Source organism: Bombina bombina, chromosome 7, assembly GCF_027579735.1.
Source record: "Bombina bombina isolate aBomBom1 chromosome 7, aBomBom1.pri, whole genome shotgun sequence".
In the NCBI taxonomy this organism is placed as follows: domain Eukaryota; kingdom Metazoa; phylum Chordata; class Amphibia; order Anura; family Bombinatoridae; genus Bombina; species Bombina bombina.
Window position 1 is genome coordinate 295,867,882 of NC_069505.1, and position 24,800 is coordinate 295,892,681.

At 37.3% G+C, this 24,800-nt stretch overlaps 1 protein-coding gene across 6 annotated transcripts in view; it reads left to right on the forward strand.

Annotated features, from left to right (window-relative positions):
• Positions 1-24,263, forward strand: part of SLMAP (sarcolemma associated protein) — a 494,984-nt gene extending 470,721 nt beyond the window's left edge. For 4 of the 6 annotated variants that reach the window (XM_053720859.1, XM_053720862.1, XM_053720861.1 and 1 more), the window contains 4 exons: positions 1,785-1,902; positions 3,357-3,528; positions 5,965-6,099; positions 20,854-24,263. In XM_053720859.1, coding sequence (XP_053576834.1) covers positions 1,785-1,902; positions 3,357-3,528; positions 5,965-6,099; positions 20,854-20,943 — 515 coding nt within the window. In that variant the 3' untranslated portion in view covers positions 20,944-24,263. Of the gene's footprint in view, positions 1-1,784; positions 1,903-3,356; positions 3,529-5,964; positions 6,100-11,925; positions 12,016-20,853 lie in introns of all 6 variants that reach the window. The other 2 variants (XM_053720860.1, XM_053720865.1) reach the window with 1 other exon arrangement.
• The last annotated feature ends 537 nt before the right edge of the window (positions 24,264-24,800 follow it).

Genomic DNA, 24,800 nt, shown 5'->3' on the forward strand with positions numbered 1-24,800 from the left:
TGTCACTCACAAAAATAGGGAGCACCTCCAGGTGCTATAATTGCAAGCTAGGATTTCTCTGATGCCCTGAAAACGGCTCCCAGCTAGAAAGTCACTGTGGCTGAACCTCTGCACGCCTTTACTTCAACACAGATATCTCTCAAAAGGCTCTGAAGATTAAATACTCCATAGCATTATATCAGGTTTTATGTATCATAAAATATTTTATTAAAATCACAACTGTTCCGATGTAGACAAATTGAAATCAATTATTGGATCGGGTCTGGGGGGCATCCCTTTAACCCTAGCAACGCCCTCCAGACCGCGATCAAATCCAGGAAGAGCAGTAGGCTTCAGGACAGCCATTGGCTATGACGTTCTATTCCGTCATAATGGCTCTAAAGCCCATTGTAATTATGACGGAATAGAACGGCATAACTGCGTTAAAAGCATTGTTCATTTTTTTTAGCTGGGTATATATTTTCAAAAGTCTCTTATCTCAACTGCTGAGGCAAAATATGAAATTTGCATGAACCTGCAACATGCTTCACTGTAACTGCTTTTATAAAAGCATAAACTCATTTATATTTGACAATAATCTGTTGTAGCAGAGGAGACCAGGAACATGGATTCCACCAGACTTTCAAGGAGTGTATCCATGGACTGCTTGATTTGCAAAGCTTTGTAAATTTTCTTGCAAAAATGAGACTTAAATGGACAGTAAACACCATGAGATTTGTATATAAAATATCTATCCCCGATTGGCTATAACTGTAAACAACTTTAAATAAATGCCTTCAATACTAATATTATGACTGTGACTAGCCTTGTTGTCTTCTGACTAAAGCCCAGATTGGTTCCTTCAAATAAGGCAAATGGTGGCTGGAGTTAGGCTATTGAAAAATAATTGCAGGAAAAAGAATGTTTGTTTTAAAAACAAGACCTGACTGATGTTATTCTCTAGCATCACAACATAAATGTCTTATAATTATACATTGTTTACTGTCCTTTTAAATGTGTTTTTTTTTTAAACCATTTATTTTGCAAGCAGGTCTTGGAACTCATTACCAAAGGAGGTAGTGAATGACAATACCTTGGATACATTTCTGGCTAGAAACAGAATTTAGGGATAGGATTGCTTGTGTTAAATGGGTCACCTTTCAATGGGATTAATTTAAAGGGATACTAAACCCAAATATTTTATTTCATGATTCGGATAAAGCATGCAATTTTAAGCAACTTTCTAATTTACTCCTATTCTCATTTTTTCTTCGTTCTCTTGGTAAATAAAGATACCAAGAGAACGAAGAAAAATTGATAATAGGAGTAAATTAGAAAGTTACTTAAAATTGCATGCTCTATCTGAATCATGAAAGTAAAAAATGGGGTTGGTATCCCTTTAAGCTCAACTGGAGCTTTTTTGTAAGTATATTAGATTTGTATAGGTTGAACTCGATGGACTCCGGTCTTTTTTGTAAACCTCATCTACTGTTACTATGTTAAAAAAAAATATATATATTGTCCTGTTTTACTTTGCCACCATGATACTTTGAGTTGAATACATTTTCAATTGTTTCAAAAAATTAAATAAAAATGTGGGAATAAAATTTATAAGATAAGCTCTTCTGGTTAGAGACCTGTTATGACATTCTGGTAATTTCTTAAAGTGGGTGTCATTGTTGCATAATAAATCTTTAAATAAAGTTAAAAAAAAAATTGAACATTGGTTTCCGGTATTCTAGACATTAACATGTTTTCTGCTTATAGTTTTTTATTTTATTTTATTGTGCTTGTATGTTTTCTAGCTGAGTTGGAAGAGCTACGACAGAATGTCAGTTCCTTGAAAGCTGACTGCCTTTCTCTGCAAAAAGAAAATACTGTGTTAGGTGAAGAATGCCAGAGAACGGAGAGAGAACTTTGCAGGTAATTATATCATAAACTGTGCTGTATAACGCTCTCCTGTATAATTGCTGTTCATACACATCTAGACATGGAGGTGATACAATAAAAAAAAATATCCTCTAAATATTATATTGCATTACTCAAGTTGGTGCTAATGCTTAGATATATGGATCAGAATGCCTCTCAGGACACCCATTTATCAATATGTAATTCATTTTAACCCCATAAAGGGACAGTAAAGTCAAATGGAAAATGTCATGATTCAGCTAGAGTATGCGTTTTTTAAACAGCTTTCTAATTGAATTAAATTATCAAATGTTCTTTGTTCGCTCCCTTAAAGGGACAGTAAAGTAAAGAAAAATCTTTCATGTTTTAAATAGGGCATGTCATTTTAAACAACTTTCCAATTTACTTTTATTGCCAATTTTGCTGTGTTCTCTTGGTATTCTTAGTTGAAAGCTAAATCTAGGAGGTTCATGTGCTAATTTCTTAGACCTTGAAGACTGCCTCTAATCGGAAAGCATTTTAACAGTTTTTCACCACTAGAGGGCGTTAGTTCATGTGTTTCATATAGATAACATTGAGCTCCGGCACGTGAAGCTCCTAAGAGCAAGCACTGATTGGCTAAAAATACATGTCTGTCAAAAGAACTAAAATAAGGGGGCAGTTTGCAGAGGCATAGATACACGGCAATCACAGAGGTAAAAAGTATATTATTATAACTGTGTTGGTTATGCAAAATTGGGGAATGGGTAATAGAGGGATTATCTACCTTTTTAAACAACAAAAATTCTGGTGTTTACTGTCCCTTTTAATATATAAACACAATTAAAAAAATAAAAATACATGTTAACACTATATACACTAATTAAAAGGCCATCACAAAGCCCTAGAGACCCCCCTTATTATAATTCCAAGAAGTCCCTCTTTAAAATAAAGCAACAATATAAGTTTTAATAGACAGGTGGTCATAGTATTTGCATGAACAAATGTGCATTTATTTGGGTAAGGGCTTATGGGAGCCTATATGTGCGCATCAAGGTTATATACATATACCAAAAGGCCCTTATTTATTTAAGAATAAGCCCTTCTTCATTTGACTGAAGCATTTAGGGAAAAACAGTTGTTTACAACTTTATGAAAATATTAATACAAATATATAATTTTCCACACATTTTGTTGTAGGGTTCTCACATGTCATATACATAAAATAGTGGTATAGTTTGTAAATGCTGAATCCTATAATATGCGTGGGATTCTTACTGAAAAATGAACAACAGTAAGGCTTAAATATGAGCAGCATTTAAAACTTCAAAACAGCTCAGCAGTTCTTTATCTACCTGAGTGCCAGAGAATTCTGCACGTTTCAAAAGCAACACCGCTGACTACTAAGGGGGGAATTTGTTTCTCAAATAATTCATCCTGGCATGGAATATTGTCTCTACTTATACCTGTCTTTTTATTTTGTATTACAGTACACAAAAGCAGTCACTAGACCTCACCAGTAACCTCAATGTTCTTGAAATCACGAGAAAAGAGCTTGAAAGCCAAATGGGATCCTTGAAAGAACAGAATCAGCAGGAGGCAGCTAACTTGAAGGCCCAACTTAAAGAAGCAGAAAAGCGAGTAAACACTGTTCAGGAAGAGGTAAGTAAGGGTATCCATGACCTTCTATGACGTAAGTGCTTTCATGCTTGTGGTGTTAATTTAGTGGATATAGTTCATAAGATGTTATTTACATTTTCTGGGTCATATACAAACATCGTTTCAGGCCATCCAGTCCTTTATCATAAAGACAAACATTCCATGAATCGGATTCCATAAGAGACATTAAGCAGCTTATACTAACAAGTCCATGGCTTTATTGATCCGTGATTAAAAACAGATAAGGCACAGTGAATTAACATTAAAACACAAAGGAGCGGACATAGCAAACGGGGACCTTGTACCCCCCACATCATTTGATAACTTCAAAACTCACAAGGCACCATAGGTACCCTGGCCAGGAGCATATGGTGACCAAGGCCAACTAGGAATGCAGAACTTTTGAGAGGTTGTTCCTTAGCGTGATGCCTTCCCAGTCTCATTCCCTCCTAATGTTTTGTTACAAATCGGTGATCGTCGGTAGTCTAGTGAGGGTCCATAACCGCTCCTTTTGTTTTTTTCTACCTTTAAAAATCTCTCCAACCGCCGCACAAGCGTTCTTGCCTGAGTGCCCTTATGTCCGTGTTCTGTTCAATTAATGCTTGTGGTTAGTGCTTCTTTCATTTTCTGTATTAATAGCCCATTCAACAACATTATCTCATAAATTGCGCGTAGAGAATCTGTTTGAGAGAGATGCTTATCAGCTGTGTGGTCTTCATCACATATGTTTGTAAACGATGCACATTGTATATTAGAGTATTGACTGTCTCTGTAGCATCAATCATTTCAAACATACCTAAATGTTTTGGTACAAATCTGGTGTGAATAGTTATTTCTGTAGTAAGTAATGAGCCATAATCTTTTTTTATGTGGATATTTCTATGGATTATAGAAAGATTAAGGATTTATAAGAATGGGAGAATAATAGTGGACCTTATCAATTTTGTAAAGGTTTTAGATGTGAAGGAGCGCTAGACTAACGTTAAACACATATATAAAATTAAAGGAATTTATTCTATTATGTATTTTATTAAAAGGACACTGAAGCCAAATGTTTTCTTTCATGATTCAGATAGAGCATGCAATTTTAAGCAACTTTCTAATTTACTCCTATTATCAATCTTTCTTCATTGTCTTGGTATCTTTATTTGAAAAGCAAGAATGTAAGTTTAGAAGCCGGCCCATTTTTGGTTCACAACCTGGGTTTTTCTTTCTGATTGGTGGCTAAATTCATCCACCAGTAAACAAGTGCTGCCTAGTGTATAGAACCAAACATTTCTCTGGCTCCTTTGCTTAGATGCCTTCTTTTTCAAATAAAGATAGCAAGAGAGCAAAGAAAAATTGATAATAGGAGTAAATTAGAAAGTTGCTTAAAATTGCTGCTCTATCTGAATCATGAAAGAAAAAAATCGGGTTCAGTGTCCCTTTAAGACATTAGTAGTTTTGCAGAAATGGCTTTCATGTCCTTTTATGAAAAAAAAAGTGTCTGTAAAATGATAAATGAAATTTATACATCCAAACTTAAACTACAAAACAATTTATATGAACCACCAATCACATGCTTAAAGGGATATACAACATCCTGTTTCCTGTTGTACTAATAAAGCACCAAGCAGTGGGTTATACTTAATAGAAACCATTGCAATATGTATTATTCATAATTTTAAAAGTAACTTACCACAAGGGGGCTGTGGTCTCTGCAGGAAGGCACAGGAGGAATTTTTCCTTTTTAGTGTTGCTAGGAGACAAATGCTCTAATTTATTGCACATGCCCAGTAGAAGACTTTTTTTCTGCAAAATTCATGTGACAGTAGAACTTAAAGGGACATGGAACCCCCAAAATAATTTTATCATTCGGATAGAGCATACAATTTTTTTACAACTTTCAAATGTTCTTCTATTATCTCTAATTGCTTAGTTCTCTTGGTATCCTTTGTTGTAATGCATACCTAGATAGGCTCATAAGCATGGTGCTAGCTGCTTATTGGTGTCTGCACATATATTAGGTAACTGTCAGTTAAAGGAACTGAACAAAGAAATTATACTATATAAGCACTCAGTTAAGACCCTCTGTGTATTCAGTAGTGCATTGCTGCTCATTCATGAAGCAAAATTGATCATAGAAGTAAATTGGAAAGTTGTGTAAAACTGCATCTGAATCATGAAAGAAAAATGTGGTGTTTTTATGTCCCTTTAAGTTCAGTAATGGTAGCTCCCTTATCTAGCTGCAGGCAGTTGCTAAACTGTGAATTTCTAAGTTCTCGTTTAGAAAGAAAGCAAGTAAATTGTTTGCTGTATCTTTTTATGTTTACTTTAGATTATTATTATTTTTATACTGTAGGAGCACTGTTTTATATCCCTTTAAACAATTGCATAACAGTATGTCCCGTATCTGTCAGTTCTTACAATACTATGGCTTGTTTCCGCTTTTTTATTTAGTTTGAGAGCACCCAAGCTAAACTAATTGAGTTGAGGGGGACGTTTGAAAAGACTGAGCAAGAAAAACAGACAATAACGGAGGAGCTAAAACAATGTAAAGACAACCTGAAGCTGCTGCAGGATAAAGGAAGTAACGTAAGTGGTTTTACGCTCTGAGTCGCACATAGAGAACGTATCTCATTTTTGCACATGATCACAAACATACTTTGTCTTCAGACCTAGTGTATATTTTTGTTTGAAATGGTTCCCTCGTCTGTACAAACTGCATAACAGTTCAGTGCTGAACTCTCATTACTGTGGTCCCTCAAATGACTTACCCTTTATAAACCAGCAATTCTATGTGTGATCCAGCAATGAGATTATTATTAAAAGGGACATTGAGATTGTAATGTAAAATATTTAATTATCTGTAGTAATACAACTTTGCAATATATTTTCATTATTTATTTTTTCCCTTTTCCTGTGATTTTTTAATTCTGAAAATTGTGGGTTTTACAATTACCGCCAAAAGTGGAAGAGCAGACTCCACTGCTAAATTCCACACACCTCACTGGTTACACTCTTTAGTGACTCATTTATTACTGTCCTTAATTGGCCACAGCTGAGAAGGAAACCTAGGTTATAACATGGCAGCTCCCATTGCGTTATGAAAGTAAAACTTTGCACTTATTTTTTCCATATTTATGCAGATAACATAATTTAAAAAAATAATCTGCATATTATTCTCACATTAATCTTTGTATTAAATACCTTGTCCTATTCAGCATTTATTTAGTGTTTCATATCCCTTTAAGTTGTAGAAAACAGTATTTAATCACTGTACTATTGCTGAAAACTTTAAGGGACATTAAAATGAAAAGTCAAGTTTAATGATTCAAACCATAAAATTTAATTCCAGTTTACTTTTTATCAAATATACCTCTTTCTTTTGGTGTTTCCTTTGTTAAAACTTTCTATGAGAGCATACTGAAGTAGACTCAGGAGCATGCACGTGTCTTAAACAAATTGTTGCAAACTCAGCTACTATATAGTGTGAGACACATGCATGCAGGGGTTTTATCTATACAGCAAAAAAATGTATTAATAATCTATTTTATAATTATTTATGAGAAATTAGATATTTTAATGTACTATTAATAAAATTATTTGAGAATATTTTTGTAGTTAAAGGGACATAATACTCATATGCTAAATCACTTGAAACTGATGCAGTATAGCTGTAAAAAGCTGACAGGAAAATATCACCTGAGCATCTCTATGTAAAAAAGGAAGATATTTTACCTCACAATTTCTTCAGCTCACCAGAGTAAGTGCTGTGTAAAACAGTTATACTCCAGCTGCAAGTTGAACCCCCACCCCACCCCCCAAAAAAAAACAACAATAGTCAATCAGCAGTGCTGAGGGACTGCTTTGCCTTTGCTGTGATCTTATAACTGAATCGGAAAATAACATGACTGGGCCTACACATGACAGATGCACACTCCCTTGCAAGACCTGGGACTAGCATCCTGACTGGCTACTTAAAATCTCTTTACAGTGGGGTGTGAATACAAATAAAATAAAATTTGAGGTAAAATATCTTCCTTTTTTACAGAGAGATGTTCAGGTGATATTTTCTAGTCAGCGTTTTATAGCTATGCTGCATCACTGTCAATTGTTTCAATATTTGGGTATCATGTCCCTTTAATATGTAGATTTCTGCAGTGCTTTTTGTTTTTAGCTCTATGTATCTAATATTCATTACGCTTAATTGTTGGTAATTGTGGCATATTTTAATTGTTGCTATTTTTGTTTCTTGATAATATTGAAAATAACATGAATTGGCCAAAATATGTAGCTTGTGTCCTTTGTGTTGCCTACGTTTTATTATGTTGTTTGCCTCAACAGGCCTCTGCAAACTCACAGGCGTGCACTTTTTTTGTCAAATGCACTCGGTTGATTAGAAATGCATGTGCGATCACTGGCAGAATAAGTTTGAGATCACTGTAATCACAAAATATTAACGGAATTGATCTTACAAAATTCTGCTCGGTTCCACAGCTAAAAAGCGCAAGTTGATCGTTATTCATTAAATAAACTTTATGAATTATTTATAAATGTTAATCTGGACTAGCACCATTAAAAGGGATACTAAACCCACATTTATTTTTCTTTCATGATTCAGATAGAACATGCAATTTTAAGCAACTTTCTAATTTACTCCTATTATCAAATTTTTAACGTTTTCTTGCTATCATTATTTGAAAAGCAAGAATGTCAGCTTTGGAGCTGGCCCATTTGTGGTTCGGAACATGGGTTGCGCTTGCTGATTGGTAGCTAAATGTAGCCACCAATCGTCAAGCGCTATCCAGGTGGCTGAACCAAATATGGGCCGGCTCCTTAACTTAGATTCCTGCTCTTGCAAATAAAGATATAAAAAGCACAAAGAATAATAAATAATAGGAGTAAATTAGAAAGTTGCTTAAAATTGCATGCTGTATCTAAATCATGAAATAAAAAAATTGGGTTTAGTATCCATTTAAGTTGCTATAGTTTTATTCTAAAATTCCAGTGTATTGAAAGTATTAATATTTCTGAATACAGGAAATGAGTTTAGTTCATATTTCTTATCAATGATGAACTAATATTTGTTGGAAGATAACCTGGTATTCTACTCTACAAATACAAAGTAAAGCTTTGCTTTCATACCCTTCAAGATTTAATTACTTTGTTTAATCAGTGCTTTCTAATCATTCAGTTTCTGTTAAAGTGATGGTAAACTCAAGATTATTAAGTTTAATATTTTAGAAGTACTCCTCGGTATGTGCACAGTGATGCCTGATTTTTTTTTTAAATAAAACTTTTTTCAATGAAAATATTACTTTTTAAAGCCGCTCTGTTACCTGTGCCCCGGCCACCGCTGTCTGAAAATGTCTGTAATCTCAATTTGACAGACAGGTGCATCGTCCAATAGGGACTGCACCATACGCCCTATGTCAGTCTAGTACACTCCCAGATTCAAGCATAATCGCCAGAATTACAACTATACAAATGTAGTTTTAGCTCCAATCTTACAGCTGCTTATAGTGAACAGTGAATCTTCCTGTCAGTAGCGATTCACTGTTCACTGCAGCGGTGAAAACGGCACTTTTTATTTTCTCCTGCGGTTCATGGGGAGACTCTTAAGCACAGCCTTCAGTCCTTCATTTTAGAAGAAAAAATAAAAAGCGCCGTTTTCACCGCTGCAGTGAACAGTGAATCGCTACTGACAGGAAGATTCACTGTTCACTATAAGCAGCTGTAAGATTGGAGCTAAAACTACATTTGTATAGTTGTAATTCTGGCGATTATGCTTGAATCTGGGAGCGTGCATACTGCATCTACTAGACTGACATAGGGCGTATGGTGCAGTCCCTATTGGACGATGCACCTGTCTGTCAAATTGAAATTACAGACATTTTCAGACAGAGGCGGCCAGGGCACAGGTAATGGAGCGGCTTTAAAAAGTAATATTTTCATTGAAAAAAGTTTTAGTTAAAAAAAAAAATCAGGCATCACTGTGCACATACCGAGGAGTACTTCTAAAGTATTTAACTTAATAAGCTTGAGTTTACCATCACTTTAATCATTTTTGAGTTCAACCAAAAAAACATCTATTGCAATAGTTATAAGAAGGACAAAACTGTTATATGCTTAAATGTAAAAAAATCAAGAAAAGACTCCTCATAGCTGTTCACCTAAGAATCTTGTTTCATAAAGTGAATGGATCTCTTTAAACTGGAATTTTCTAGCTATTCCTAAAGTAAAGGCCGTCACCAGGATGGTTGTCCAGAGCTTGTGTTTTCCCTTGTCCTGCTAATATTGGCTTGGCAGCAAAGCACTAGTCTAGATCAGTATTTTCCTGAACATTAAACCCACTTTTTCTTTTCTTTCGTGATTCAGATAGGGCATGACATTTTGTTTAAAATCATATCTAAATAGGTGCAGTGGCTGCATATAAATGCCTCATGTGATTGGCTCACCCATGTGCATTGATATTTCTTCAGCAAAGGATATCTGAAGAATGAAGAAAATTAGATAATAGAAGTAAATTGGAATGTTGTTTAAAATTGTATTCTCTATCTGAATCATGAAAGAGAAAAATTGGGTTTCATGTCCCTTTTAACTAGAGCACAGGTGACGTAATCAGCTGATCAGTAACCATGGTTACTAACCTGCGCTCACTCATCAGCTGATTATTTCACCTGTGCTCTAGTTAAAGGGACATGAAACACATTTTTTCTTTCATGATTCAGATTGAGCAAGTTATTTCAAATACCTTTCCAATTTATTTCTAATATCTAATTTGTTTAGTTCTATTTGTATCCTTTGCTGATAAGTATACCTAGGTAGACTCAGAACCTGCGGATTGGTGGCTGCACATATATGCATCTACTCATTTGCTTTCAGCTAACTCCCAGCAGTGCATTTTTGCTCCTTCATCAAAGAATAACAAGAGAATGAAGCAAATTAGAAAGTGGGAGTAAATTGGAAAGTTTTTTTTTTTTAATTGTATTTATCTGAATCATGAAATAAAAATTTTGGGTTTCCTGTCCCTTTAAGATATCTTGAAAATCTGGCCAGTTAGGGGTACTTTACACCAGTGTTCCTCAACTCCAGTCCTCGAGTATCCTGTTCAGGCAAAGTGTGATGTTTATATATCACCAAGGAAACACTGTATTGCAAAAGATCTGCACACTTGCTTCAAGAAGAAAGAAAAACCAAACAAAATGAAAAGCATTTGTCAATTGTTTTGCTTGAGAAGCGTCTTATGCACCCTTCATCCTCTACTGTGGTCTGTTTGAGACAAATATAATTAAGCTCCTGCACTGATCAAGCAATTACTGTCAAATATTTAGTAAAATCAGTATTCTGCAGGAACTACTCCAACCTCTCTGGGGACAGTGGAGAAACACATTTTTTACAGTTAAAGGGACACTGAACCCGAATGTTTTCTTTTGTGATTCAGATAGAGCATGCAATTTTAAGCAACTTTCTAATTTACTCCTATTATCAATTTTTCTTTTTTCTTTTTCTATCTTTATTTGAAAAATAAGTAATTTAAGCTTTTTTTTTCTTGGTTCAGAACTCTGGACAGCACTTTTTTTTATTGGTGGACGAATTTATCCACCAATCAGCAAGGACAACCCAGGTCGTTCACCAAAAATGGGCCGGCATCTAAACTTACATTCTAGCATTTCAAATAAAGTTACCAAGAGAATAAAGAAAAATTGATAATAGGAGTAAATTATATAGTTGCTTAAAATTTCATGCTCTATCTGAATCACGAAAGAAAAAATTGGGTTCAGTGTCCCTTTAAATTACAACAAAAGCACAAAAAAATATTTAAGTACTTTGCAAAGATTGTTTTTTAAACTTTATGTAATTAAACAGTTTATGAGGAATAAAAAAAATACTTAAAATCCCCAAAAACTTCTATTTTAGTTTTTGCCTGTTTTTCCTGTACTTTAAAGGGACATAAACCTCAATTTAAACAAAAGATCTGCTCAGGAGCCACAGGGAAGATTTTGTATACATCCGCTTTCAGAAACAAACTTTTTTTGTGAACGGTGCTATGAGAGTTGTAGATAAAACTGAATTTAATACTTTCAGATTATATTTTGCCTTGATACCTACTTCCTACCTATTTGTCGGATTGTTTATTCTGTGTACAGTCTGCACTGTGCATATAAAATATATACACAAATCCTGTTTTGGTCATTTTAAAGTTTAAAACTTGTTTTTAATGTTATTAGATTAGATATGTACTGTTTTAGATGTTTTTTTGTGATACGATTTCCAGGTGTATTACCTTGCAGTTCTCTTGCAGGTGCCTCATTATACTGCTATAGCACTGCAATCGCTAAAATTGTGACAAATTTTTCCCATCAAAAGCAGCTTTTTCGCTCCTAAATGATTTCTAATATCGCTTCCCTTCTTTAGCCTTCCGTATTCCTACCCGTCCCAGCCGTATTCTTCGGCCTAGTCCTGGCTTTCCTGTATTGGTGTTACGGCCTGTTGTGGTAGATTAAGGTACAAGCACTGTTCGGTGTAATGTCTGTCCTTCACTCTTCACTTTTTTCATCTGTTTTTAATATTAGTGCATGGTAATAAAATGTTGGCGCTTGTTGTTCTTGCAGAATTCTACCTTTTTGTCTAGGAGAGTTTCAAAGTAAATACTAACCACCTGACATTTGCCTGATACCATAATGCAGACATTCTGAAACTTTGCCCTCCAGAGGTTTTGGAACTACATTTCCCATGATGCTCAGCCAGCATATCAGCTGGCTGAGCATCATGGGACATGTAGTTCCAAAACCTCTGGAGGGCCATGTTTTAGGATGTCTGCCCTAATGTGTGTTAACCAACCTTCTCAAGTAATTTTGGCTCATTGTCTGTCTTATCTGTTCCTAACGCACTGTAAGAGAAGTGCTGTAATGATCTGTGCTTCATGAGTGGTCCGTATGCGTTTTTTATTTAAAGTACTTGGTGTTTGTGTGTGTGTTAAGTTTTACAAATTGTGTTACTAATTTGACTTTTAATTCTGGATTCTAGCCTATATATTATATCATACACTGTCTACAGGCACCACACACATAATCTACTTCCTGCTAGAATCTAGCTATTGCTTTCTCTTAAAGGGAGCTAAAATTGATACATTTTAAAGGGACATGGCAATACGAACATTAATTATCTAATTCATTTTTGCACTGATGTTTCCTGTTATTTATTTGTTTACTCCCCCCAAAAAAGAGGTTAAAAAGAGATAAAAGTCAAAATTACATTTTTAGAATTCGATAAAGCATTCAATTTTCTTGGTATCCTTTGTTGAAGTGCATGCGTCTTAAAGGGACAGTAAAGTCAAAATTAAACTCAGGTGGATTGGATAGAGCATGACAATTTAAACAACCTTCCCATTTACTTCTGTTATCGATTTTTGCTTAGCTCTCTTGGTATCATTTATTAAAGAGTAATCCTAGGCGAGCTCAGGAGCGTGCATGTGTCTCTAGCCATATTGCAGCAGTGTTTGCAACATTGTTTATAGCAATGCTATACATAGTTGCAAACACTGCTGCCATAAACTGCTTAAGACGCATGCTACTGAGCTTCTATCAGCCTACCTAGCTCTTAACTAAGGATATCAAGAACAAAGCGCATTTCATAATAGAGCAGGTTATTTTAAACAACTTATCAATTTACTTCTATCTCAATTTTGACTTTACTGTTATAATAAATTTAAGATGTTTTGTATAACTGCATATCTTCTCAAGGCTTCATTTTATTCCATGTTAAAGTTTTACAATATGATTGTAATCTTTATTGCCTTAAAATTTAGAATTAATCTAATCTTTGGATCTGAAGCTCCTCCTCTGAAGTTTGGAGTTGTCGGATCCTTAAATATGAACTGTAATATCTGGAAATCCAATCGCCCTTTTGCCTGTAGCCAGGATCCAGAAAGGGACATAAAGCTTTCAAAGCTTTTTGGGTTATTGGATATGTGTCTTCATTTGTATGTCTTATGAACACACAGGTGATTACTTATTCTGCTAAACCAATGGCAGCTATACAGATGAAATATGTGTAAGTCACCTAATCGTTCCTGCATACATTCACCAATTTGTGTTTATGCTACAAGATTAGCAATTGATTTTTAACTTGCTATGAATGAGTGTTGTCTGTTTTTCTGTAGTATTCTGTTTTTTGCTGCATAGTTACTATATTATACTTTCCTCATAACATAATGTCATAGTTTACATTAAATTGTTAACAGTTCCTTCCTATTATCTTCCTTTTTTTTTCTTTCTTTAACTTACTAAACAATTCTGAAATTAAACGTTTGACTTTGTTTTCTACTAATATGTATATTTCTGATATATTGCTATAGGAAGAGTTAACTTGCACATAACTGAGTTTATTGGTTGTAGAATACTTTAATTATAAAATGACACGTGTATTTCACAGTTTTTCTGTCACAGACAAAATGTTTGTGATCAAATGGTTATTGTGTAAACAAATCAGTACCTTTAGCACAATATATCAGATGCTCAGGAGTTTATTCCAGTCTAGTAAGCACCCCCTGCCTTTAGCTCTCGTTATAGCAATCACCCACAGATTTCTAACCGTTTTCACGGTTGGAAAAGACAGCTCAAAACTGATACTTTGTATGGAGATTAACTTATTACTAAAACTGTATGAGATTTGGAATTGAGTTGTTGGTGAATAAGAAATGTTATCGTCATGTGAAAGGTACATTCTAAAGCAGAAAATACATGCTCGACTTCACCATGTACTTTCTGCATTACTAACCCCTGCAACAGTTCACATAAACACAAAGGTAAAGTCCTGCTTAAGAGCTGCACACATTGAAGCTTTGTAGCAGAAAATGGCAGGTCAGCCAATCAGGAGTGCATGCATATAACCACCAATGACTGGCTAGTCTGTGTTCCACTTGAGTGCTCTGGTGTTTGCATTGCCTATGTGCAAGTGGTTTGAGTTGTTACTGCAAACATTACGCACCCTTGTGAATCAGAGCATCTAATTTTGGTCTTAGATTGTCCCTTTAAAGGGGCATCAAACAATTTTTTATTTCTTTCATTCAGATAGAGTATACAATTTCTCCAACATAGGTGTGTCCGGTCCACGGCGTCATCCTTACTTGTGGGATATTCTCTTCCCCAACAGGAAATGGCAAAGAGCCCAGCAAAGCTGGTCACATGATCCCTCCTAGGCTCCGCCTACCCCAGTCATTCTCTTTGCCGTTGTACAGGCAACATCTCCACGGAGATGGCTTAGAGTTTTTTAGTGTTTAACTGTAGTTTTTATTATTCAATCAAGAGTTTGTTATTTTAAAATAGTGCTGGTATGTACTATTTACTCTGAAACAGAAAAGAGATGAAGATTTCTGTTTGTATGAGGAAAATGATTTTAGCAACCGTTACTAAAATCCATGGCTGTTCCACACAGGACTGTTGAGAGGAATTAACTTCAGTTGGGGGAACAGTGAGCAGTCTTTTGCTGCTTGAGGTATGACACATTCTAACAAGACGATGTAATGCTGGAAGCTGTCATTTTCCCTATGGGATCCGGTAAGCCATTTTTATTCAGACAGTAAATAAGGGCTTCACAAGGGCTTATTAAGACGGTAGACATTTTCTGGGCTAAATCGATTCATATATTACACATATTTAGCCTTGAGGAATCATTTAATCTGGGTATTTTTGTTAAATAATATCGGCAGGCACTGTTTTAGACACCTTATTCTCTAGGGGCTTTCCCTAATCATAGGCAGAGCCTCATTTTCGCGCCGGTATTGCGCACTTGTTTTTGAGAAGCATGACATGCAGTCGCATGTGTGAGGAGCTCTGATACATAGAAAAGACTTTCTGAAGGCTTCATTTGGTATCGTATTCCCCTTTGGGCTTGGTTGGGTCTCAGCAAAGCAGATACCAGGGACTGTAAAGGGGTTAAGTAAAAACGGCTCCGGTTCCGTTATTTTAAGGGTTAAAGCTTCCAAATTTGGTGTGCAATACTTTTAAGGCTTTAAGACACTGTGGTGAAATTTTGGTGAATTTTGAACAATTCCTTCATACTTTTTCGCAATTGCAGTAATAAAGTGTGTTCAGTTTAAAATTTAAAGTGACAGTAACGGTTTTATTTTAAAACGTTTTTTGTACTTTGTTATCAAGTTTATGCCTGTTTAACATGTCTGAACTACCAGATAGACTGTGTTCTGAATGTGGGGAAGCCAAGGTTCCTTTTCATTTAAATAAATGTGATTTATGTGACACTGAAAATGATGCCCAAGATGATTCCTCAAGTGAGGGGAGTAAGCATGGTACTGCATCATTCCCTCCTTCGTCTACACGAGTCTTGCCCACTCAGGAGGCCCCTAGTACATCTAGCGCGCCAATACTCCTTACTATGCAACAATTAACGGCTGTAATGGATAATTCTATCAAAAACATTTTAGCCAAAATGCCCACTTATCAGCGTAAGCGCGACTGCTCTGTTTTAGATACTGAAGAGCATGAGGACGCTGATGATAATGGTTCTGAAATGCCCCTACACCAGTCTGAGGGGGCCAGGGAGGTTTTGTCTGAGGGAGAAATTTCAGATTCAGGGAAAATTTCTCAACAAGCTGAACCCGATGTGATTACATTTAAATTTAAGTTGGAACATCTCCGCGCTCTGCTTAAGGAGGTATTATCCACTCTGGATGATTGTGAGAATTTGATCATCCCAGAGAAACTATGTAAAATGGACAAGTTCCTAGAGGTCCCGGGGCTCCCAGAAGCTTTTCCTATACCCAAGCGGGTGGCGGACATTGTAAATAAAGAATGGGAAAGGCCCGGTATACCTTTCGTCCCTCCCCCCATATTTAAAAAATTGTTTCCTATGGTCGACCCTAGAAAGGACTTATGGCAGACTGTCCCCAAGGTCGAGGGAGCGGTTTCTACTTTAAACAAACGCACCACTATACCCATAGAAGATAGTTGTGCTTTCAAAGATCCTATGGATAAAAAATTAGAAGGTTTGCTTAAAAGGATGTTTGTTCAGCAAGGTTACCTTCTACAACCAATTTCATGCATTGTCCCTGTCACTACAGCCGCGTGTTTCTGGTTCGATGAGCTAGTAAAGGCGATCGATAGTGATTCTCCTCCTTATGAGGAGATTATGGACAGAATCCGTGCTCTCAAATTGGCTAATTCTTTCACCCTAGACGCCACTTTGCAATTGGCTAGGTTAGCGGCGAAGAATTCTGGGTTTGCTATTGTGGCGCGTAGAGCGCTTTGGTTGAAATCTTGGTCAGCGGATGCGTCTTCCAAGAACAAACTCCTTAACATTCCTTTCAAGGGGAAAACGCTGTTTGGCCCTGACTTGAAAGAGATTATCTCTGATATCACTGGGGGTAAGGGCCACGCCCTTCCTCAGGATAGGTCTTTCAAGACCAAAAATAAACCTAATTTTCGTCCCTTTCGTAGAAACGGACCAGCCCCAAGTGCTACGTCCTCTAAGCAAGAGGGTAATACTTCTCAAGCCAAGCCAGCCTGGAGACCAAGGCAAGGCTGGAACAAGGGAAAGCAGGCCAAGAAACCTGCCACTGCTACCAAGACAGCATGAAATGTTGGCCCCCGATCCGAGACCGGATCTGGTGGGGGGCAGACTCTCTCTCTTCGCTCAGGCTTGGGCAAGAGATGTTCTGGATCCTTGGGCACTAGAAATAGTCTCCCAAGGTTATCTTCTGGAATTCAAGGGGCTTCCCCCAAGGGGGAGGTTCCACAGGTCTCAATTGTCTTCAGACCACATAAAGAGACAGGCATTCTTACATTGTGTAGAAGACCTGTTAAAAATGGGAGTGATTCATCCTGTTCCATTAGGAGAACAAGGGATGGGGTTCTACTCCAATCTGTTCATAGTTCCCAAAAAAGAGGGAACGTTCAGACCAATCTTAGATCTCAAGATCTTAAACAAGTTTCTCAAGGTTCCATCGTTCAAAATGGAAACCATTCGAACAATTCTTCCTTCCATCCAGGAAGGTCAATTCATGACCACGGTGGATTTAAAGGATGCGTATCTACATATTCCTATCCACAAGGAACATCATCGGTTCCTAAGGTTCGCATTCCTGGACGAGCATTACCAGTTCGTGGCGCTTCCTTTCGGATTAGCCACTGCTCCAAGGATTTTCACAAAGGTACTAGGGTCCCTTCTAGCGGTGCTAAGACCAAGGGGCATTGCAGTAGTACCTTACTTGGACGACATTCTGATTCAAGCGTCGTCCCTTCCTCAAGCAAAGGCTCACACGGACATAGTCCTGGCCTTTCTCAGATCTCACGGATGGTAAGTGAACGTGGAAAAGAGTTCTCTATCTCCGTCGACAAGGGTTCCCTTCTTGGGAACAATGATAGACTCCTTAGAAATGAGGATTTTTCTGACAGAGGCCAGAAAAACAAAACTTCTAAACTCTTGTCGATCACTTCATTCCGTTCCTCTTCCTTCCATAGCGCAGTGCATGGAAGTAATAGGTTTGATGGTAGCGGCAATGGACATAGTTCCTTTTGCGCGCATTCATCTAAGACCATTACAACTGTGCATGCTCAGTCAGTGGAATGGGGACTATACAGACTTGTCTCCGAAGATACAAGTAAATCAGAGGACCAGAGACTCACTCCGTTGGTGGCTGTCCCTGGACAACCTGTCACAAGGGATGACCTTCCGCAGACCAGAGTGGGTCATTGTCACGACCGACGCCAGTCTGATGGGCTGGGGCGCGGTCTGGGGATCCCTGAAAGCTCAGGGTCTTTGGTCTCGGGAAGAATCTCTTCTACCGATAAATATTCTGGAACTGAGAGCGATATTCAATGCTCTCAAGGCTTGGCCTCAGCTAGCAAAGGCCAAGTTCATACGGTTTCAATCAGACAACATGACGACTGTTGCGTACATCAACCATCAGGGGGGAACAAGGAGTTCCCTGGCGATGGAAGAAGTGACCAAAATCTTTCAATGGGCGGAGACTCACTCCTGCCACCTGTCTGCAATCCACATCCCAGGAGTGGAAAATTGGGAAGCGGATTTTCTGAGTCGTCAGACATTACATCCGGGGGAGTGGGAACTCCATCCGGAAATCTTTGCCCAAATTACTCATCTGTGGGGCATTCCAGACATGGATCTGATGGCCTCTCGTCAGAACTTCAAGGTTCCTTGCTACGGGTCCAGATCCAGGGATCCCAAGGCGACTCTAGTAGATGCACTAGTAGCACCTTGGACCTTCAAACTAGCTTATGTATTCCCGCCGTTTCCTCTCATCCCCAGGCTGGTAGCCAGGATCAATCAGGAGAGGGCGTCGGTGATCTTGATAGCTCCTGCGTGGCCACGCAGGACTTGGTATGCAGATCTGGTGAATATGTCATCGGCTCCACCATGGAAGCTACCTTTGAGACGAGACCTTCTTGTTCAAGGTCCGTTCGAACATCCGAATCTGGTCTCACTCCAGCTGACTGCTTGGAGATTGAACGCTTGATCTTATCAAAACGAGGGTTCTCAGATTCTGTTATTGATACTCTCGTTCAGGCCAGAAAGCCTGTAACTAGAAAAATTTACCACAAAATATGGAAAAAATATATCTGTTGGTGTGAATCTAAAGGATTCCCTTGGGACAAGGTAAAGATTCCTAGGATTCTATCCTTTCTTCAAGAAGGATTGGAGAAAGGATTATCTGCAAGTTCCTTGAAGGGACAGATTTCTGCCTTGTCTGTGTTACTTCACAAAAAGCTGGCGGCTGTGCCAGATGTTCAAGCCTTTGTTCAGGCTCTGGTTAGAATCAAGCCTGTTTACAAACCTTTGACTCCTCCTTGGAGTCTCAACTTAGTTCTTTCAGTTCTTCAGGGGGTTCCGTTTGAACCCTTACATTCCGTTGATATTAAGTTATTATCTTGGAAAGTTTTGTTTTTGGTTGCAATTTCTTCTGCTAGAAGAGTTTCAGAATTATCTGCTCTGCAGTGTTCTCCTCCTTATCTGGTGTTCCATGCAGATAAGGTGGTTTTACGTACTAAACCTGGTTTTCTTCCAAAAGTTGTTTCTAACAAAAACATTAACCAGGAGATAGTCGTGCCTTCTTTGTGTCTGAAACCAGTTTCGAAGAAGGAACGTTTGTTGCACAATTTGGATGTTGTTCGCGCTCTAAAATTCTATTTAGATGCTACAAAGGATTTTAGACAAACATCTTCCTTGTTTGTTGTTTATTCTGGTAAAAGGAGAGGTCAAAAAGCAACTTCTACCTCTCTCTCTTTTTGGATTAAAAGCATCATCAGATTGGCTTACGAGACTGCCGGACGGCAGCCTCCTGAAAGAATCACAGCTCATTCCACTAGGGCTGTGGCTTCCACATGGGCCTTCAAGAACGAGGCTTCTGTTGATCAGATATGTAGGGCAGCGACTTGGTCTTCACTGCACACTTTTACCAAATTTTACAAGTTTGATACTTTTGCTTCTTCTGAGGCTATTTTTGGGAGAAAGGTTTTGCAAGCCGTGGTGCCTTCCATTTAGGTGACCTGATTTGCTCCCTCCCTTCATCCGTGTCCTAAAGCTTTGGTATTGGTTCCCACAAGTAAGGATGACGCCGTGGACCGGACACACCTATGTTGGAGAAAACAGAATTTATGTTTACCTGATAAATTACTTTCTCCAACGGTGTGTCCGGTCCACGGCCCGCCCTGGTTTTTTAATCAGGTCTGATAATTTATTTTCTTTAACTACAGTCACCACGGTATCATATGGTTTCTCCTATGCAAATATTCCTCCTTAACGTCGGTCGAATGACTGGGGTAGGCGGAGCCTAGGAGGGATCATGTGACCAGCTTTGCTGGGCTCTTTGCCATTTCCTGTTGGGGAAGAGAATATCCCACAAGTAAGGATGACGCCGTGGACCGGACACACCGTTGGAGAAAGTAATTTATCAGGTAAACATAAATTCTGTTTTTAAACAGCTTTCTAATTTACTTCTGTTATTACGTGTGCTACATTCTCTTGGTATCCTTTTGTTTAACAAAGCAATGCACTACTGGGAGGTGGCTGCACATATATGCCTCTTGTCATTGACTTACCTGATGTGTTCAGCTAGCTCCCAGTCGTGCATTGCTGCTTCTTCAGCAAAGGATACCAAGAGAATGAAGCAGATTTGATACTAGAAGTAAATTAGAAAGTTTATGTAATCATGAAAGTTAATATTTGTTGTTTTGTGACATAATCTATTGTAAAGCCAGAATGACATCTAATAGTTCTAGTAGTGGGAAACGTCAAGTCTATAGGGAATTCAGAGGTTGTTTTAATTCCGAAATGTTGAAATATATATTTTCTCCTTTTCCCTTACAGAAACAGTGGCCTTGGATGTCTGTAGTGGCAGCATTGGTTGCCGTGACTGCAGTAATTCTGTATCCCGGCCTTACCAGAGGTGCGCCGTGAAAACTGCTCTTCAAGCCATGAACCGTCCTTTATTGAAGCTGGCATTGCTCACTTTTTTTTGGAGAACACACAAAAAAACAGATCCTTAATCTTCCTTTTTACCTCTTTGAAACCACAAAACTCTGAACTGAGTACTGCAGTAGGGCCGTTGCTTTAAACTGTAATATATGTATTTGTTTAACAGGGAATAAACGTGTGATTGTAGGCAGCACTTTGCTTGCAACTTTTCATGTAATTTTAAATCTAGTTTTCGTGGGATTTGAAATACTGTTCTAGTGGCCTCAAGTGGGCTTCTTGGTACCAAATTATTTATGATGGTTGAGTTTGTGGCTGTTTAACATAGAATCTCATTGTAAAGATTTCCATGAACATCTGTTGTATAATTGGGATACATATGCCAAAAAAACAAATTTGAAGAAAGGCGCACACAGTCTTCGGGCTGCCAAGTCCTTCCGTTTGGAGTCTAATCCGGTAAACATGTCCGCTGCGTCATGGAGCTGTCCGGTACAAGCTCGTTTTAAAGAGACAACTTCTCTTTCCATAGCCTTTAATAGGAACGCAGTATGGGTTTCATTTTAGCTGTCTGCATTAAGGGTTTTATGTATGTTGTATTTAATTCATATATACAGTACCTGTACCGTCATCAGAAACTTGTGTATTTGTATTATAGTGTATTAAATATATCCCTAGTTCTATAAATGAAATTCAGTCGCACACAGATGCAATCAAATATTTTAGTTTGTATGTAATATATATTATACTGCATTTTTTCCAGTAGGTTTTGGGAGGATATAAACTTTGCAATAATACTTCTCATCTATATCGCCTGATGTTAATGGGCATCTCTTTATTAAATCATCAGAGGCGAAAGAATGATTCTCTTTATATAAGCTTTCATTGGAAAACCGGATTTATGGAGATTTTGGACAGTGCTAAACTACTGTAAAGCCAAGAATGTATCAGTTCTGTACTTCCTGCTAAATGCTTATTGGCTGATAGGCACTTCCTTCCAAACGCTCATTGGCTTGTAGATACATCAGTGACTATCAGCAGGAAAGACACAACTCATACTGCTGGTTTAGGTGCAGTTAAATTTAAACAACTTTGATCTCAGTTTGTTTAAATGCTGCTTGTTCTTATACCTGATGGAACATTTTTGAGTGCAACATCCCTCTAAATAATTGCAAACTAATGTGCTGGCTTATCAAGAGTCAGACAGGCATCCATCAGATAAGGGTAATGTATAAAAATGGGTTAGGGGTTGCTCTGTGTTGAGATTTTGACAATATTATTAATCTGTAATTTGAAAAAAGAATGTTCCTACCAAATATGCAGAATTGTTAGTTTGTTTGTTGGTTCTTGGATGCACCCATTAATCTGAGTACAGATGGCTATCTATTAAGTAATTTCTCAATAAATCTATTTATTTATATCTTATTGATAACAGAATAGACCCAGGGCTAGTGACCTGACCAGTAAGGGTAGTGTTTGCAGGCAAGAGCCTGTGCAATACATTATAAAATGTTTCAGTATTTTTGTTGCTTTTTATTAATACTTATACAAGAATAGATGAAACACTACTTTCTATGTACATATGCATATATTATATAAAAAAGCCACTGAAAGCTGAAGCATGTTGTTATGTATTGCAATCTGTATTATTTAGTTTTTAGCAATGAATTTCAAATATTATCAGCCTACCATAATTAATAATCTAATACTGGCTAGAGTTCCGTGTTACTTTAGTCATCATTCACTAAAGGAATGGTGCCTTTGCTTATCTTGTGTGCATCACAATATGTGCCTGTGTTTCTCATCTAGTGTTTTAGAAGAGGCACGTCCAACTTTTATTTGGGGGGGGGGGGTTCCACAAAGACAATAAAAAATAAATATACTCACAAAACCAAAAACATACCCATTAGAAAGATATGTAGGACCATTTAAGTTTGTAATGGAGAGATAGACAAACAATGGAGTCCAATTAAAATGAACCCAAGGGCTGCGTTGTGGCCAACGGCTTTTGGTTGGACATTCGTCTTCTAGAACCTCTGAGGCACCATTTAGAATATCCCTGCTTGGCTTTATCAGTGTATCAATCACTGTAGTTGACTAACTTGTGATGGAGATGGGAAAATTCATACAATAATGCCCTGTTGAGGTTTTTAGATAACGGCTAACAAATGTTGATAAAGTTTTCCAAGAAAGTAATTAATGGAAAAAAACTATCTAATGCCCCAAAAATGTTTATAGTGATAATTCTACAACTTTCTGGTTCACCCGTTACTATGGCACCAAAAGCTCTGTGTTAAAAGTGTATACATCGGAACTAGCGTTTATCCTGGCCTTCTTTGTCACCACACAAGTAATATGCTGTACATAATGCCAGAGTATAGCTTTGCGTGTGATAGATTTGATTTAAACCATGGAAAACCAAGGAATATTTTGTTTAAATTTATCCTATAAACATATATTTTTTAAAAAAACACAATTATTTTGCGTTAGTTCCAGTTTCTCGTTTTCCCACTCTCTGGTTTTAAATGATCATCACACATTTTAAGAGTTGCCTTTGTATGTAATAGTAATGCACAATTCAGAAGTGTATAGTTAATGAATTCTATAATTATGAAATAGATTAAAAATTCTAAGAAGTGTGAAATTGGTGGTTTCAATTCCGAACTGAGCGGTGCCACACCAAGATAAAACTAGGCTGGTATTTTATCTCACTACATTTCGTACATTGTGTTTGCGGTGTAATTCTTGTGTGGCACTGGACTCCAGAGAATTGGATACCATATTTATAATATGTGCCAGAAAAGCAGTGCAGTGTGTTGCCTTCATCTTAATACTGTACAACTGCAGCTTTAATGAAGGTCTAAAATAGATAATTCTGTATGAAAATTTACATAGGATTTTATATTTTAATACGCCTGGTGAGGTGTAGGGGAGAGGTCTTTAGATAGATGTTTATGTAAATTCTGGTTTTGCTTGTGGGAGGATGTTTAATCGTTGGACAACTTACGAATACGAGAAAATAACCTGCAGCCTGTTCTTCATCATTTTCATCTCTTCATCATTTTCATCACGCCACCACCCAACCACAACACTCGTATGCCAGTGGTACTTAGTACCTCTTGTATATAGATTATTGCAAATATTGTTCTGAGATGCTAAACTTCAGAATTACATTTTTTAAGTAAATAATTGTTTTAAATCTATTTTGTAAAAATATAAAAAAGTTCCATAGAATTTCTGGAGCACAGATTAAACTATTTGCACTAACAAATGTGATGTGCATGATTTAATAAATAACTTTACTCTCACATGTCTTTCAGTGGAATTTTGTTTTATAAACCCAGAATGCTGAATCGAGTCTTTTTGGTCTATGTATTCCTTCCATGTTGTTTTATTAAAACGTCTAATAAGTGTTACTAGTTGAACAAATTTTGACCAGATTGTATGTTGTTTAAATGGACAGTCTACACCTTAGTCACCTTAAAGTCTTACCTTAGATTAAGCTGCAAATAGCCTCCTGCACACTTTCTATATCATGCAGCAGGAACAGTAAACAAGTTTATTTTAAAATTAATATTGTTTCTGGTCACTTTGAAATGGCTGCCAAGCTCTGCCCACTGATGACATCATGATCTGGGCTGCATCTAAGCACTCTGCTGAATAGCATTGGCAGCCTGTCCAATCCAACTAATGAGCCTTTTGTGATTGGATGCCATATGCAGCCCAGATCGTGATGTCATCAGTGGGATGAGCTTGGCAGCCATTTCAAACTGGCCAGAAACACTATTAATTTTAAAATGACTTTTTTACTGTTCCTGCTGCATGACATAAGGGTGAAGGAGGCT